The sequence below is a fragment of the Uloborus diversus genome, chromosome 10 (assembly GCF_026930045.1).
Source record: "Uloborus diversus isolate 005 chromosome 10, Udiv.v.3.1, whole genome shotgun sequence".
NCBI classification, from domain to species: domain Eukaryota; kingdom Metazoa; phylum Arthropoda; class Arachnida; order Araneae; family Uloboridae; genus Uloborus; species Uloborus diversus.
Window position 1 is genome coordinate 126,531,004 of NC_072740.1, and position 17,338 is coordinate 126,548,341.

Consider the following 17,338-nt stretch of genomic DNA (forward strand, 5'->3'; position numbering starts at 1 on the left):
CATTAATTAGTAAAAAGTGAAATATCTTCATCAATATCTTTATATAAACTGTATTCTTTACTCTTCATGAAATAAGTAGAAGTGAAATTTTTCATTGAGAAAATTTTATACTAAAACATAAGTTTAATATTTATACGCATTTTCAAAGAAAATGTTCAACTCTTAAAAAGTTAAAAAAAGAGCATTACTAAATTAATTACCAACCATTATTTTGAAAGTCCAACAAAGCTTTCTTACACAATGGAAAACTTTCTGAATCTCAGCTGTCAAGTTTTTCTTAAACTTGTATTTAGAAAACTACAGAAAAATACTACAGAAAATTCTGTTCTGTATTCTTTAGAAAGGCACCACTAGATGAAACCTATTACTACAACTGATCAGGTTTTCAGGCATGTATATTACAAATAACATAGCCTTTTGATTTAAAATTTTGTAATGATAAAAGGAAAACAATCTAATGAACTCAGTTTACAACATTTCATTTTCTGGACTGTATCAGTGATATAGAAATAGTCAGCCTAATGGTATGCCCCTTATTTAACAGCAATATCTACTCATAAGCAATTCAAGCCTTTGAGAACCATTGGATGTTCGCAGTGCATGAACAATGTAGGTTTCTATGATCAAACAGTTGTCATATAGCTTTTATATCCGTTTTGCTGCTTTGTAATATCTAGCTTTTTGACACTTGACACCAAAATGTTATTATTAGTGAGTGGAGCACTTTATTTTATTATTAGCATGTAACTAACTTCTAAGCATAATTTCACTATTTCTCGAGAATTTCTTCAACATAAATCAGTCTTCTTTTTTTTCTTTATAATGACTTTTTTTCTGGCACAGATTGGATATCGAAAAATATCTTCATAATTTCTGTCAAGCATTTGTTCTTTTACCAATATTTATTGAAATCATTCAAAATACTTCAAGTTAATTTAAAAGATTTCAATTGGTAGAATATTATATTTGACAAACCAACGAAAAAAGTATGCAGGAGAATGATTCAACATTCATCCTGCCTTACCCACTGCCAACACCTAAGATTCAATGTCATGCACATTGAGGGCGCATTCACGGGGTTGGGGATATATTCCCCTTAGAACAAAGTTTGTTTTTTCCCCCCATAAAAAAGATTTAAAAAAACTGACCATTACTCCTTCCCAAAATGATCATATCTCTCTACAACCTTTTTCTGCCTATGCGATCCTTGCATTTTTGCAGCAGAATATTCAAAATTAAATACTTGCACATGACATAATGCTCATGATTTCTTCAGCAGATTAGTCAGGATTTCGCCACCAAAGACTTGAAGTTATTCCCACTGGTAGTGAACCCCAAGGCAGTAACATTTCATTTTATTGTTTATTTAACTTTGTATTACTGGATTAACTTAAGAGTGCCAAAAAAAGGCTTCTATACCAAAACTAAGGACTTTAGGTTGGCCACCCAAGATCACCGAACCTAAGGTCACTTGCCACATAAAGCAATGAATTATGAGACTATCTTATTTTCTAATAATTGAAAAGAGAATAAAAACAATATTAAGCCATGACAAAGAAAAATCAATAACAAATCCTATTGCTCCAAAATATTTAAAAACATGCAACAATAACAGACAGAAATTTTGTTGGATAAACAAAACACTTGAATATGTCCAAGAGAAAAACACTGGGAAGTTAAATGAAAAATTATCATATAAGCTTTGTGCTACAATATGATTAAGGTGAAAAAACAACGTAAATAAAGCACAAATATTCGAGAAAATGCAGCATATAGCTATTTCAAGGCTACAATGGAGCCTCTTCATCAGTGCAAAAAGCTCACCAACACAACCAGAAGTTGCGAGAGAACTGACAGTTCTCTCGCAACTTCTGGTTGTGTTGGTGAGCTTTTTGCACTGATGAAGAGGCTCCATTGTAGCCTTGAAATAGCTATATGCTGCATTTTCTCGAATATTTGTGCTTTATTTACGTTGTTTTTTCACCTTAATCACACTGGGAAGTGCAGCAAAAAACTTACTTGATTCAGAATAATATGAGTAATCACCATCCTTGGCAGAAAATATTAGTTTTGATATTCTGTGAACCAAACTACTGGTTACATCAACACATAAGGGTCCAAATACCAAACGACATGTAGAACTCTCATGCCAATTACTTTCTTCCAAAAAAAGAGTTGTTACAGTAGACATTTTATCTAAAAAAGAATAATATATCACAGGATTAGGAATGGTAATGATGCAACTTTCTTCTGGAAAACAAATTTACTTACAATTCTATACTTTGAACATGTTAATTGCAAGTATGTGATTGCAATAATAAATGATTACACTTGAAATTATATTTACTATCAATTGATAAGAATATATCATTATAGAAAAAGTTTTCAAAAATTCTAAATGTTGAAGAAATCACAAAATGTACTTGATTATAGTAACAAATAATTCATTTACCTAACCATTCTTCAGGAACATCAAGTTCATAAAGATAGTCAAAAGCAAAGGCAGGAAACCTCTCTACTAAAACTTCTTCCGTAAACTTTGACAAATGTTCTTCTTTGTTGAAACAATACTTTCTCCTCTGATTGCAATTTTCGACAGCTAATGGATCAAATAGGGAAGATGATAAAAAATTATAGGCATGACCACTGCTAGGAGGTACACCAGATTTCAGAAATACCTTTGGCTACATAAGAAAAGGTAAATATGTTAACTTTAAATATGTGTACAAAAATACAAGTTTTAGTTTAAAAAAATTTTATGCAATATAATAATCAAGCATGTCAATTTAATTTGAATTTCCTTTCTCTCTCCCCCCCCCTTTTTCGGGGGTTTCCCCCCCTCAATACTATTACATTAATTAGAATGCTCAGTTCTCCAATTTAACTCATAGATTCAAACCTGCCTTCGCATTTTATTATGCATGTGTTACAATTAATCAAACACAATTTCAAAGGGGGGGGTTTTCCTTTTTTGTGGCGAGAGGGGGGGTAAAAAGTTAAAAAATGATACATTTCAAATGCAAAAAACTGAAATACAAATAAAAATTCGTTATTAAATTATGTTAGGGGGGAGGTGTGTCGCAATAGACTCCCACACTGATTCCTTTAATAACAAGCATGGTTGCCTTTAAAGACATAAAAGATCAAAATATTTGTCTGCTAATTTACAGAACTTTTACTCTCAGTAATATTTTAGTTTATTTTACATATAAACTTCATTTAATTTTCATTCAGTATTTCAACATTTACTTTTTTATTATTTTAATTTTCATTAAATTTTATATTTACTCATTAATATTTGCCACATTTTCTGCTTTAATAGATAATAATTTTGCTTTGAAATATAAGTTTGGGTTTTGCTCAATGTAACTTTTGCTAATTTATATCGAATTCCTACAATACTGCTGCAAGCAAAGCTGTACATTAAAAGCATAAAAAGAATCAATGCTAGGAAAGATGTACATGCAGCAACGACGCACTACAATAAAATGAAAAAATTGTCTCTAAAAATACATGCAGACTTTGGTGGAGGAAAGAGGGAAAAACATTATATAGTCAAAATAAAGATTATAAATTTTTCAAAATTACCATCACAGACTCATTGCTTGAAAAATCTTCGTATCCACATGCACAATCTTCTAAGCCAGTTACTGTACTGCCAGAAATACCAATCTGCATATTTACAAAGTCTTTGCCTTTTGAAGTGAATTCCATGCAGCAACCATACAAATCAAGAACCAATAATGGAGAAAAAATGAATTTCGAAGAGCCACAGCAAGTAGGATCTGGTACAACAACAGTTTGCTATATCAAGAAAAAAAAGAAATAAAATGTTAAGGAGTGCACTTGGACAACATTATTTTTTAGAGATGAAACTCTATTTTTTTACACTACAGCATGATTTTCATAAGCATTACTGCACAAAGTTATGAATATTTGGTTCCTAATCATTCAGTTTTTATGAAACATCTTTAGATACTGATGTTGCTGGCAAAAGACTTTTTTTATTTATTCAATATATTTAAAGAACTTTAAAAATATATTAAATTTCTTTGGAATACACTAACTTTCAAAAACAGACATCAAGAAAAATATATTTTCATAGCTACAAAACTTTGTAGGCAACTTAGCACATGCAGATGATTAAATGAGTGGACAAGAGAATCTAGTACTGCCAAAGCAGACTACTACAAAATTTACTTTTTCATCTCTCAAAAATCCTCTTATATAATGATTTTCAAAGTTGCATTCATATTATATACTATTATAACAGAATTCGAAAAATTGCATGCACAAAGCATTCAAAAATCTTTCAATGCAATAACCTTCAAAGGTTTTGTCTCATTAATTTAGAAGAAGAAGGAAAACTTAAAAAAACTATTTGTCAGGTCAACCTAGTTAGATTTTGTCAATTAATGAGAAGACTTGTGAAATTGCAAATGGTAAAGAATACTAGATGTTTCAGCTGGAAAAACAATTCGAAATTTTCAGATTTTGACATAAATAAAGATAAACAGAACTGCAGTTACAAGTTTTGTTTTAGACATAATCATGAGAAAGTACTTTGCTACTAGACATTTGTATTCAGCCATAGAATCCCACAAGACAAAATCTGGGTGCCAGAGAACGGAAAAAAGTTGCATTTACTGATGAATTCTCATGATTTTAACTGCAGGCCAATATATTAACTTTCCATAGCAGTTAATTCACTAAAATGGTAAGACTAGAGAAATGATTTCTAAATTACTAATATTAGAGATCCAAAAAGTTCGACTCACAAAGCAATGGCTAAAAAATATTTTTAATTTTTTTAAACAACTCATTTAAGGTAAGGCACTTGTTTACAGCTTTTTAATAATATTTTCAATTCTGAGTAGATTTGTTAGAATATGTGCATAGCTTCTGTTTGGGAAGTAAACTTTTTAAAAAAAAGAAAAAACTTTATTAGCTGTAAAAGTGCTGAAGCTAATACTGAAACAATACAAAAGCAAATAAAAAAAAATTAACACACTTGGTACAGCATTCTAGAAGAGTTTTTAAATGTTCACAAGAAAGAATTTTTAACAAGCTTCTGCTCAATGAAAATTTTGAGATAAAGGCTCAGTAATGTCTTACAAGTAACCCTACCTAAGTGTGAATCACCAATTGAAATAAAACCTTGCACATTGATAAAATACTTAAAAACATTGAACCAGTATTTTTTTTATTGGCAACAAACACCTTTAACGGAATGAAATTTACCCCTTACTAATGGACAGTAGGGAATTATGTAGAGGGTACAATATATTCTTCAATTTTAAATTTTAATGACAAAAATTCAAAAAATGATTGAAAATTTGAAAAATTTAAAAAATATAAAGTTGTCATGTCGCAGGATTTTTCTGAAAATACTATTAATAGCTGTACTATAATTCGCAATCAATATACTATAATTTGCAATATTACCCCGTCACCGTGAATGACCCTCAAACTTAAATCTATCGTAAGAAAGTCATGCTATACATCAATAGAAAGCATTATTTTTTTAGCTTTACAATGTTTTTTAAATTTTCATTCTACTAAAATTAGGAAAGAAGTTACAGTCATTTGTAAAAACACACTTTTCATCCCCCCCCCTTTTTTTGGCTTATATTTTGAACAATTTTCAAAATAGAAACCTGAAAATCGGCAGGATTACTTACACTATATGATCAAAAGTACTGGGACACTTACAAAAATTCACATTTTTATGGGTTTCTCGAGAAATAAAATACAAATTGCGCTGTAATTTTTTTCACATAAAAAGTATACTCTAGCTGTCATTTTCCAATAAAAGCCAAGTCTATTTCATCTACTATTCTACTATTCATTTAGGGGATGAACAACAAATTGAGGAAACAAAAAAAGGTTTTTTTGACCATTTTTCATTATAAATAGCTGGGAATAAGCTATAAAATTCAGAAATTAGGTCAAAACCTATCTAGAACTTATTTTTATATTCTCCTGAAAGTATCTCTTTTACCCATGGAGATATAAGCATTTCTTTCAAAAATGTGATTTTTTTTCAGGTTTTCGGCTCATATCATGCAGAGTTTTCTATCAAACATTACTAAACTTTCAGAATATTTGACAGCATACTAGAGAAACATGATAATAAAATTTGAAGTGAAAATACTGAAAATTTAATGAAATATGAACGTTTAAATTAATTAATTTTTCACTGCGCATGCGCAAAAGATAGCAATTTGTAATGTTTATAATCCAAAACTCAGATATATTCTAAAACTCATTAAAAAAATTCCAAATCAATATCTGTAAAATTTATAAAGTTATCAGCAATCTAATGAGCCGAATTTCTATAACTCTTGGATAGGCGAAGAAGGGTAAGGGGTTGTTTGTAAACTGGCAACACTTTCCTGCTATCGTTGCAGAGTGATTCGTGATAAGAATGGATTATTTGCAAACGATCCTTTACGATTCATCGTCTAGTCAAGAATTATCAAAATTCTGAAATTAGAAAATTGATTAAGTTGATTATAAACACTTCAACTTTAATTTGTTTAATTTTATCAAATTGTCAGTCATTGGTTGAATTTTTGTATTTAAAATAAAATAATATGTTGTACCCTCTAATAGGGATACATCGACTAATCAGCAGAACCAATTAATTAGCCACTTTTTCGATTATTTATAATCAACCAAATCTTTCCGATTAAACGGAGGAAAAAAAATATTTTTCAAAATATTTTTTTAAGCATACACTTAACAAGAAACTATGATGAATACATTAATGAACAATAAATGAATGTAATTTGCTGCAAACATTATAATAGAACTTCAGTATGAAAGTTTTTTGAGTAAAAACAAATAGCTTAGAAAGGCAAAACTGAATGAAATACTAAAAAATATTTCTCACATCTTATATTCACATGAAACTACTAAGAATAATTAAATTCCAGGACCTTTAACTTGAAATGCGAAAAATATTTATCCTCTCCAGCCCTCCCCTACTTCTTTCATATCACCTGTCTCGCAGTTACTTTTTATTTTTGTGTTATTAATGTTATTTCCATTTATCTTTTGATGGACAGAAATGTAACAGAAATAAACAAATGTGTACATGATCCCACTGGAACCTCCCCTTAGCTCTCTCCAACAAAAAAGAAAAAGTTTCCAAATGTTTTTGTTTTATTTCTTAAAGAAAATCAGAATCATTTTCTAAAAAGATCTTCCTCACCCCAGCTTTCGGTAACACAACTCGATTCTTTTTTCAGTTATTTTGTTCCTTGTAGATGTACATATTATTACATTGTACATTTTACTACTTACTATTTAGTTTATAAATTTTTGATTCAACAAAAAGAAAATTATTTTTTTAAACTATCATTTGATGTAAAAAAAATTAGATACATACGCGAAGGTAAAACACAAGTAGTGGCCAGTGCTTATGTAGAGGTGGCTAAAAGGTTTATATTTGAAAAAATAGTATTACAGGTGTCTCAATGGATTCAAACATGCAGGAGGTATTACCACTTTCACGTTTGAATCCATAGGGGCAACTGGAATCCCATTTTTTCAAATGTAAACCTTGAAGTGGCTACTACTGAAGCGAGGCCACTACTTGTGTGTGTGTGCCTACTACTGGTTACTACTGGTGTGCTCACCTTATTTTTTCTGTTTTCTAACTGATAGTTGAAGTAATATTTTTCCATTTATTTTTTTATTTTGAATAAATATGCACATATATACAATGTTGAATAGTGTTTCATGAGTCGATACTTTTCTTCTTTAGAATAGTGATTTTAGATATCCTCATAATTTTTTTAAATGAATAAAAAACTTGGAATACTAAAAGTTAAATTAAAAAATGCTCCTTAATTTGCCTGCTGACCACAGGTTGTGACCTAATATTTTTTGAATTTTCATGTCTAATTAACATTATGCGATTTTATTAACATTAATATAAAAATTTCTCTGAAAGAAATTGCATGAAATTTTGAAATTAGTTTGGAAACTCAGGAAAGAACAGAAAAAAAATAGTCTCCTAAGAAATAAATTATTTCTAAAGTTGCAAAAAAAAAAAAAAAAGTCATGGAGGAATTGGTAGCATTTAAAATAATCATTATCCAATATTTAGGGGTGAATTTCACACTGTTAGAGATGTTTGTTTCAATATTTTTAAAAAATGGGTTCAATATTTTTAAGTCAATTTATCAATATGCAAAGTTTTATTCCAATATGTGATTCACACTTGGGTAGGGTTAACTTGTAAGTGGAAACCACTGAAATGCTAATGACTGCTTTACCAAATGTTGTTTCAGACAACAATGGAAATAATAGTAATATTAGTTGGAGAAAATTTTAAAAAAAATAAATTCTGTTAAGAATAAGAAAAGCAATTCAACAGAACATGAACCAAGAAAAAAAATTTTTAACAGAGAGAATACTTTACAGAAACTTATTAGCATACTGTTCTGTTATTACACATTGGTTTACATATGGATATTCATCAAATTTTCTAGTAAAACAAAATCTCAATCAATACAGCTACCATGAGGGGGGGGGGGACTCTCAGTTATACCACATTTTCTTATACAGTTTGCACAGTAGTAAAAAAGGAAATTTTAAAGAGTAATTTGTAATTCAAAACTGATGAAAATAGCATTTAAAACTGATCAATAAACTATTCCAAAACAAAAACATAATATGCATGTCATTTAACTCATTATTACATCAATAATGTTTTGCCGCTCCACATACAAAACAATCATTTATTTTTATTCATTTGAATGGTACTAAATTGGGGGTTTCACGGCAGATTTGATTGCATTATATTTTATCTCCAGAAATACCTTCAAAATGCAGGAGGTCTTCCCAATATATATACCAAAATGAAGAATTTTAGTTGATTTTAATAAATTTGCTTCTTTTTCTTGTTCTTCAACTTCAGAAGCATTCCACATTGGAGTCATATCTGGTATGAATGACCAAGCCCAATTTCCCCAACTTTCTTCTTGAGTCCTGCTTTCTTTGTCATCTGAAATCAATTTGATAAATTTGAGTAACAAGCATATTTCATTTGAAAATACATCAATTATATTAATGTCTGAAAAATGTGCATTAGTACAGTAGCTAATTTTGGCTGAAGTGAATAAATTAAAATTCCAATAACAAAACTGAAAATCATTGTTTTAAAACTTGATAAGTGTTTATCAAATGAATTACCAAAAACAAAAAGTCAAATCCCTTAACGCTTAGTGCAAAATAAATGCCATTTCTCATGAGATAAAGCTAGAAATTAGTGTTAAAACAGTCATTTAACACTAAGATGATTTAGACGAATTTCCACATAAGGCTAAGAACATTTTTAGGTCTTGAAAAAAGGAAGAGAAGAAAAGAAAATCCTCATTCTTTTACATGAAATAATTTTTGAAAGTCGAAAGATCTGCACTTAAATGCAAGGGACATGGATGGCAGCATGGAAATTCCTCTCCTTGTTGAGGGAAAATTGGGAAAACCTCATTGTTTCATTAAAGTACAAACTTTACTTATAGACTATGCTCACAGTAAAAAGGCTTGAATGAACGATGAAATCTTCACCAAGTGGCTGACAAAATTAGATTTAAAATTTCATCATGAAAAAGAAAAAAATTTCTAATTCTGGACAACCGTTCTGCTCATGTAGAGGTTTAAGGTCTCAAAGTGATAAAGTGCTTTTTATCCTCCAACACTGCAGTTAAAATCCAGCCTTGCGATCAAGGAATAACCAAATGCCTGAAAATGTAGACGTAGAGAAATGGTCTGAAAAACCATTCAAAGTTTTGATAATGAACATGAATTTTTGGTCGTTTTATTATATGCCATGTGGTTACTGCAAAAGGTTGAAGCAAAAATCTACAGAAGATATTTTTTAATTAATGTACACAGATTAAAATTTATTCCTCTACTTTGATAATGAATATAAGTTTATTACTTAAACTATAAATATAAATTCTCGTGTGTAAATTTTCGTAGAAACTTACTTTGATTCAGATCACAAAAACATTATCTGCGTATACAAAACTCTGGTAAACGTGGAAATTGGTTAACCTGAAATAGGCTAACACGAAATATTTTGCCGTTTCGTGTTAATAAGGTTTGACTGTATATTCAAACTCCTTTGTTAGCTTACTTGAAGAAAGTTAAATACAATAGAATGAAATTTTAAATCAGAAAAAAACCCAATAAGACAATGATTGAAATTAATGCAAACTATTAAATTATGTTTTTTAAGGTGGCAAAATTTGATTAATTTTTTCTGAAAGTTTAAAACATTTGAAAATTTACATATTCAATGTAACATGTAAAAAAGGGTAAGACAAGGAACCTTAAAGGAGTCGAAATGTTCTAAACGTAAGCTTATATTGATGACCAATCTAAAACTTGACATTTTAAAGGTTAATAGAAATATTTTCTTGGAGTGTTTGAAAACCTCAGCACCCTCCACTTTTGACAAACCTGCTACTGTACAGGGAAGACAATGCAAGAGTAAAAGTAAAACCTAGAGGTATTTTGCTATTTCTTTATACTTTTCACTCTCTAAAAATCCTGAATCCCCAACAACTTCAGCGCTTAAAAAATATGCAGAATACAATTTTCAAAGAAAAAATATTGCTCCGTTAATTATAATAAAGAAAAAAAATGACAGAGCAATATTACTTTTAGCTATTGTTCCATTTCAAAGTGATTTTAATGGAGAGGGAGGGGGTGCTCATCATGCCCAGGCGTAACTCCTAAACAAACAGATGGCATTTAAGGTGGGCCGCCTAAACTTAGCTATGCAACTGTGTACATGCATCACTTGAATATATACAGTCGAACCTCCATATATCGAACTTCCAAAGATTGAAATTTTCTATATATCGAAATCCCAGTAAATTTATATGTTCATTACTTAGAAAAAGTGTTTCTATATATCAAAAAAATCTCTATATATCAAATTTTTTTCGAGACATTCGTAGTTTTTTTTTTTTTTTTTCACTTTAGACTTTGTCTCATGAAAAATGAAGGTTAGAGGAGAAAATTATGTCCACTAAAGGTTGCTACGAAACTCATAAGGAATCTGGGGTTGAGGGGTGTGTAGAAAGGTGGTTGTTTCATTCTAGAGTTCTTAAATTCCCTCAAGTTTATTTCAAATCTTAGTTATAACCAGTAACATTGTAAAATCAGTTTCAAGTTATCCCTTTTGTCTGTTGATTATCATTCCTAGTCTTTTTAGCTGCAGTAAAAATCATTCACGTTAAGTAGATTGATTTTTTACTTTTCTCTCGATTACATTGTCAAGACGAAAATTCCCTAATATTGCGGATCAAGTTGAATTGCCGAAGAATGAAGATGTATGAAGACGCAAAAATGTAATTTCTGTTATTTTTTTAATTATTAAATTTTATTTAATTCGATGCTCATATAAATTAGAAATTGGGTTTCATACACGAAAATTAGCTTTAATTTTTAATGTTTTAGGAGATTTTTAGGATTAAATAAGATTGTTTCTATAAATCAAATTTTTTTCCGGAATTTTGCTACTTCGATATACGGAGGTCCGACTGCATTTCAATTCTTTGAAAACAACATAAAAATTATAGAATAGCATAAGAAATAAAGGAATTTGTGTTTTTTAAACATCCATGTTTGAATTGTACAGTTTTTGTGCTCGAGAAGACACTAGAACATTCACTTTTTCAATTTATAAGCACCATGTTACATATTATAAAATTTTAAGTAATTATGTAGAGAACACTTTTTAAAGTGGTACCTGTATGCTCATCAATGGTAGAAGTAGTACAATCAGTCTTATCATCTATTACATTCATAGCTTCTTTATCTTTGAAAGTACTTTGATTCTGTAATGCTATGCAGAGATTCATCAATCTGAGAAACATAGGAATTTGCTGATTAGTCAGTGAAAAGTCTAAATTTTCACAAAACATATGTATCCTCGTTACAGCTGGATATTTGGAATGAGGAGAATTGTAAATGCTATAAAGCCGCCATGTAGAAGAACAACGATACAACAAAGGGTCTTGGTATGTTTCAATTTTACCACTGGCATCCCGCTATATCAAAAAGAACAAATAGGATAGATAATTAGAATAGTAATTTCATTTACATCAGCACAAGTTAAAAGGAATAAAAATGAATAACAAGTTCTAGACAGATTATGAGAGTGAAAATTGAATGGTAAGACTAATTGGAAGATATTCATTTAAATAATAATACATGAGACACTATGAAATATTTTTTACAAAATCTTCCTACAAATTTAAAACAACAATGCTTGAGTGAAAAACAAACTTAACGTCTTTGAAGTGTCAAGTGAACAATATGTAGGGATGATTTGTGTATACGTTCCTACTCCTCATATTCCAGCAGCTAAATTACTACCATGAAAGCTAAATAATCAATAACCTTTTCGCTTACAACCTTTCAAACACATTTGACCAGATTCATTATAAAATAAGAAGTGCATCACACTATCATGAAATGGTTAATCATGCATAAGAATAAATTTTATACGGTTACTAATTGTGAATGAATGTTTCAAATATGTTTAACTGGGCTCATGTCTAAGAAACATGTCAGCCTAGTTTAATCAAAGAACTTCTACATCAAAAGTAAGACATTCACTAAATTATCATGATATGGATGAATAACATCCATGAGAATGATTAATTATGATTACTAAATGTCAAGGATCAAAAAAAGGTTTGAGGATATTTTCATTGCTTGCTGTGTAGTTTGTAATTTATTTTCAACAGGGGTCTCCAACCTTTTTTACTGGAGGGCCACAATGTAAGTTTTTAGAGGTGAGGCGGGCCAATAATCCAACAACATTTAAATTCAGATGGTTTAGTTAGCGCTATCACCCCTCCCCCATAATCTTTCACTTAAAAAATGGTCAGTAGAATGAGCCAGGGCTAGAAAAATTAAGATATTTAAATTTGTCGTACAGCATTAATCAGACAAAAAATTAATTTAACAGCGTTATATCTGAATCAAGAATTATTTCAATATAAAACATTTTAAAAAATGTTCAAATAAATAGTCCATTATAAGTAGTCATTAAAATTACCAATACTTTAATTAAAATACTATAATTAAAAAATTATAATAATTACATGCCCTGCCGGCATGTAAGGGTTAAAGATTCATGCTCGATCAGAATTTTTACATGCCCCAGGCATGTAGGGCAATATAATTTTCGGGCCCTCGCATGAGCCTAGCCAGGATTCACATTATGAGGGGGCAAGATGAGGTACAACAAGATGGAAGTTTTTAGCTGGCCCCCGTCCACAGTGCTTTGTTTGTTCAAGGCGAGTCAAACACTTTACTCTGCCGCCTTTATCTTGCCTCAATTTCATATCACAACATTTAATTTATAAAAAAATGATAAAATATTTAAAATTTAAGAAAAGTTTAACATTAAGAAATTCTTTTTGAGCAATTTATTGCTTTGAAGAAAATATAGATACCAAAAGTTACAAGTCTTTAAAAGTTTTAGGCAATCTAAGAATCAGAAGAAGGACAGAGGTGCAGGGGATTGAGTGATATCCCCCGAAATTTCCCAAGTTCTTTAAAACACAATTCAGGGGCTTGGGGTCACACTAACATAACTACACTCACCATAAATTTTCAATGACACAAAGTCGCATCAGCCGTTAGGATTATGTTTTTCTAAACACGATATACATTATACGTAGATATGCATGCACAAATCAGAACTCCAGCCAGGAGGACATACGCTCTTGTGACTCTTAAATAAGTTGAAGTCTGATATGCCTGTGCCCAAAAGTAATGGGGGAAAAATGTAGTTACATTTCTGTGACCCTAAGCTCTCCAAGTTTTAGTCAAAGAAAAAGAGCAGTTGCGATTCTCTCCTACAAATTATTTTCCAAGCAAGAAGTCAATTTAAGGTTATCTTTGGTGACACTGAAGGCTTTTCCCCTCACAAATTAAAGTTTTAAAAACGCAATTTTAGACTATCTTTAGTCATTTGTGATGTTAAAGAAATGAAGAAGGCCCTGATGCTTTTTGGGAAAATTTCTGACAATTAAGTCCCATAAACACATATCATGATATCTTTGATGATGTTAGAAGAATGGTTAGAATTCAGGAGCTGTTCCAGGAATTTTTTGACAGTGAAAGTTTAAAAACACAATTTTAAGCTAGATACGTTGAGATGTTCGGGAAGGGGATAGCAGCTCGTCTCAGAAATCATTTGAAATTAAAACTCCCAAAACCTCATTTTAAGCTTTTTTTGGGTAAAAAAAAGGAAAAAAGGGCAGGTAAGTAGCTCTCCCAAAGAAATTTCTTGGAACTGAAGTCCTTAAAATGCAATTTTAAACTATCTTCGGAAACTTTAAGGACGAAACTGAGATTCAATGACCCTTCTCTATGGAGGGGCAACAGATCCTGCCTGCTTTACTCTGGCTATGCTCATGCTCAGTAGAGGCATTTGAGATTTTCTAGGGTTTACTCTTTTTAAATGTTTAAAAGAAATTTTTTTATAAAATTTTAAAAAAAAAATTTTTTTTTCAGTTGTATGCTTCCCGCGGGCCGGGAAAAATCTGCCGTAGGTTGGAGATCACAAGTGCATAACATAATACAGACCAATCTCTAAGCAGCAGATAGTTAACCAAGGAAATCAACAGTCAGATCTTTTTGCTATATAAAGAATTCAACATACAGTTGTTCTTAATGCCTGTCTATACAAAAAAGAAGCAGGTTGCTATTGACTATTTATATTGTACGCTCCTTGAAAGAAGCTTTTCCCTGATTTGGTCCCAGAAAGACAAAGAAAGATTGCAAGACAAGGGGTCATTCTTTTAAACTATTTGAATATCAGGCTAATATGGAAATCAGGAAAAATTATTACTTTAGTTGGGTTTTGGGCACTTGGAGCAGCTTACTGAAGAGGTTTTAATGAGAAACGAGATAGATAAGCTTTAAGAAGGCTATTGATCTTCATTGGGGACTAATAAACTGACTAGGATCAGCCTAGCTGGGCCCAAAACCTATTGCTGGTCCCCATATTTGTATTTATATAAATAACACACACTATATTTAACAAGACAGTTATTGGAATTAACACCCTATACTCTGCAGCAAGCATAGATATACTACAAAGTATTATGAAATATAACTAATGATATGAAAAAAGTTGGACAACCCAGTTGCTTGGGTACTCTCTAGGGCCACTGCAGAGTCCTGCATTTGGGCAGTTCTAAAAAGGCGAGAACAAACACAGACCTTACCTTTAAAGCGTTTAACACGAAATAACTTTTATTTTAATTCACACAAATATTTTTGAGTAAATTATAATACTGTATAGAGACAGGAATTGACATACATTATGGCAAAAATGATAAAAGGTACAATTTTGGGCATTCAAATGAGAAAATGCACCATTAAAAACAAAATTTTTAAAATTATTTCCAAATGTCTTAAAAAATTAAGGGTATGAACCTTGAACTAAATATTCTTTGATAATATTTTCCACAAATTTCAAAAGTAAAGACATGTTATTTATTTTGGGCTATTTACAAAAAAAGTAAGTTGGTAGTTTGAAGTATGTCCAAACATAACAATATGGACATGACAATTTGAGAACCAAGTATACAATGAATAAGTTTTGAAGGAATATAAGTTTTTTAAAAAATCTTTCCTCAAAATAAATTTTTAATTGTTAAAAAATGTTTTTAAATCTATACCAATAACATAAAGCTGTAGAGTTTGTTTGTTTGAGCGTGCTAATCTCAGGAACTACTGGTTCGAATTAAAAAATTCTTTTTGCGTTGAATTGTCCATTTTTTGAGGAAGGCTATAGGCTTTTTTTTTTTAAATCAGATTGACTGAAATATTTGTAATTGCAAATTAAATGTTTAATCAATTGTTTCGTTCAATGAGTTCCTAATAGATGCCGGGGTAAGATTCAGCGAACTGATTTTTGAATGTTTTTTTTTTTGTGTGTTTTTATTTCAATATTCAGGTACATAATTTGATTTTGTAGAATTTTTCTATTTGGTTCTGTTTTTTATATTTCTTCTCTTTATTCTTTCTTTTATAGTTGAAGATAGTTACATCTAAGTAAAAAATTTGATTTGTTGTATTATTGTTCTTTTTAACGTTTTTATTATAGTATTGTTTATGTGGCAAAACATTTTAAAGAGCAAAAAAAAATGCTCCACTCGCTAAAGAGCAGGCTCATGATAGCGTGGTTGCTTGGCACGTTAAGCGATGAACTATACAGTTGAAGGATTATTTTGAGTTTTAAAGCTAGCGTTAATTGTTTTATGTGTTTCGGCGAATTATTTCAAATTCCAAAGACACTTTAATAGTTTTTTTGAAAAGGTGTGTACACATTTTAGTTGAAGAAAAAGGATCATTTCACATCAGAAGGAGGGGGGGGATTTTTTTATTCAAAGTACTTCCTTTAAATTCTTATCACGGCATCGCCGTGTGTGTACTGCTAGTGTGCTTTTGTATAGTATGTTTGAAATAAAATCATTTTTCTTAAATATACATTTGGGAAGTCCAAATTGCATATGATCTAGATGCCGAAAATTCTGTCTGTTAATTCATTATTATAGATGCTCTACTGTCTTATAACCTTAATAAAAAAAGGATATTATAATGTTAATTTCTTTAATCCATTAGTCTTTGGCACAATTAATATGTTATGTATTGAACATAACATAAATATCAGAAGAAATGTGTTAAATTTGCAATCTCAACGAACGCATTTAACACTAGAACCGCGGATGGGGTCATTTTGACCCAAAAGCAATTTTGGTTCCGATTTCCTCAAAAAGTTACGAACGAAATTAAAAAAAAAATTCGTGACTTTTCCTATTTTTATACCAATAATAATCTGAAATTATGATACGTTAAATACTTAAAACTTTTTTGTTTTTAATACTTATACCTAAAACCGCAGAATGGGTCATTTTGACCCCATTATAATCACAAGCACTAAAGTTGCAGTTCAACGTTTCCTAGAATAGGAAAAGCTTTTTCAGTCCTCTCTCCATTTCCCAAATGAAGGCAGAACAATACTTCAAGGTAAGTAAATTGTTACTGATGACAGAAGTGCAGGTGGGGGGGGGTGCATCTGCAGTAGTAGTAACAAGTGTTGCAGACCCCCCCCCTCCCCTAACGTTATCGCTCCTTGTGGGGAAAAATGCGTCTGGTTATTGTATTCAAGGAATATTTTCTTTCAGATGTTTTTTGTTTCGGCTTAGAAGGGAAAGTGGTGAACTGGCACACATCCGGTTCTTTATGACTTCACAACTGGTTGTTCGCATTGTCTTTGATAGTTTGA

General features: G+C 30.6%; 1 protein-coding gene across 1 annotated transcript in view; it reads right to left on the bottom strand.

Annotated features, from left to right (window-relative positions):
- The window catches only part of LOC129231171 (intermembrane lipid transfer protein VPS13B-like), a 49,182-nt gene that overhangs the window by 21,723 nt on the left and 10,121 nt on the right, over positions 1-17,338 (bottom strand). The window contains exons 3-7 of the mRNA XM_054865419.1: positions 11,774-12,074; positions 8,904-9,016; positions 3,589-3,804; positions 2,453-2,684; positions 2,020-2,196 (exon numbers count right to left, since the gene is read on the bottom strand). Coding sequence (XP_054721394.1) covers positions 2,020-2,196; positions 2,453-2,684; positions 3,589-3,804; positions 8,904-9,016; positions 11,774-12,074 — 1,039 coding nt within the window. The remainder of the gene's footprint in view (positions 1-2,019; positions 2,197-2,452; positions 2,685-3,588; positions 3,805-8,903; positions 9,017-11,773; positions 12,075-17,338) is intronic.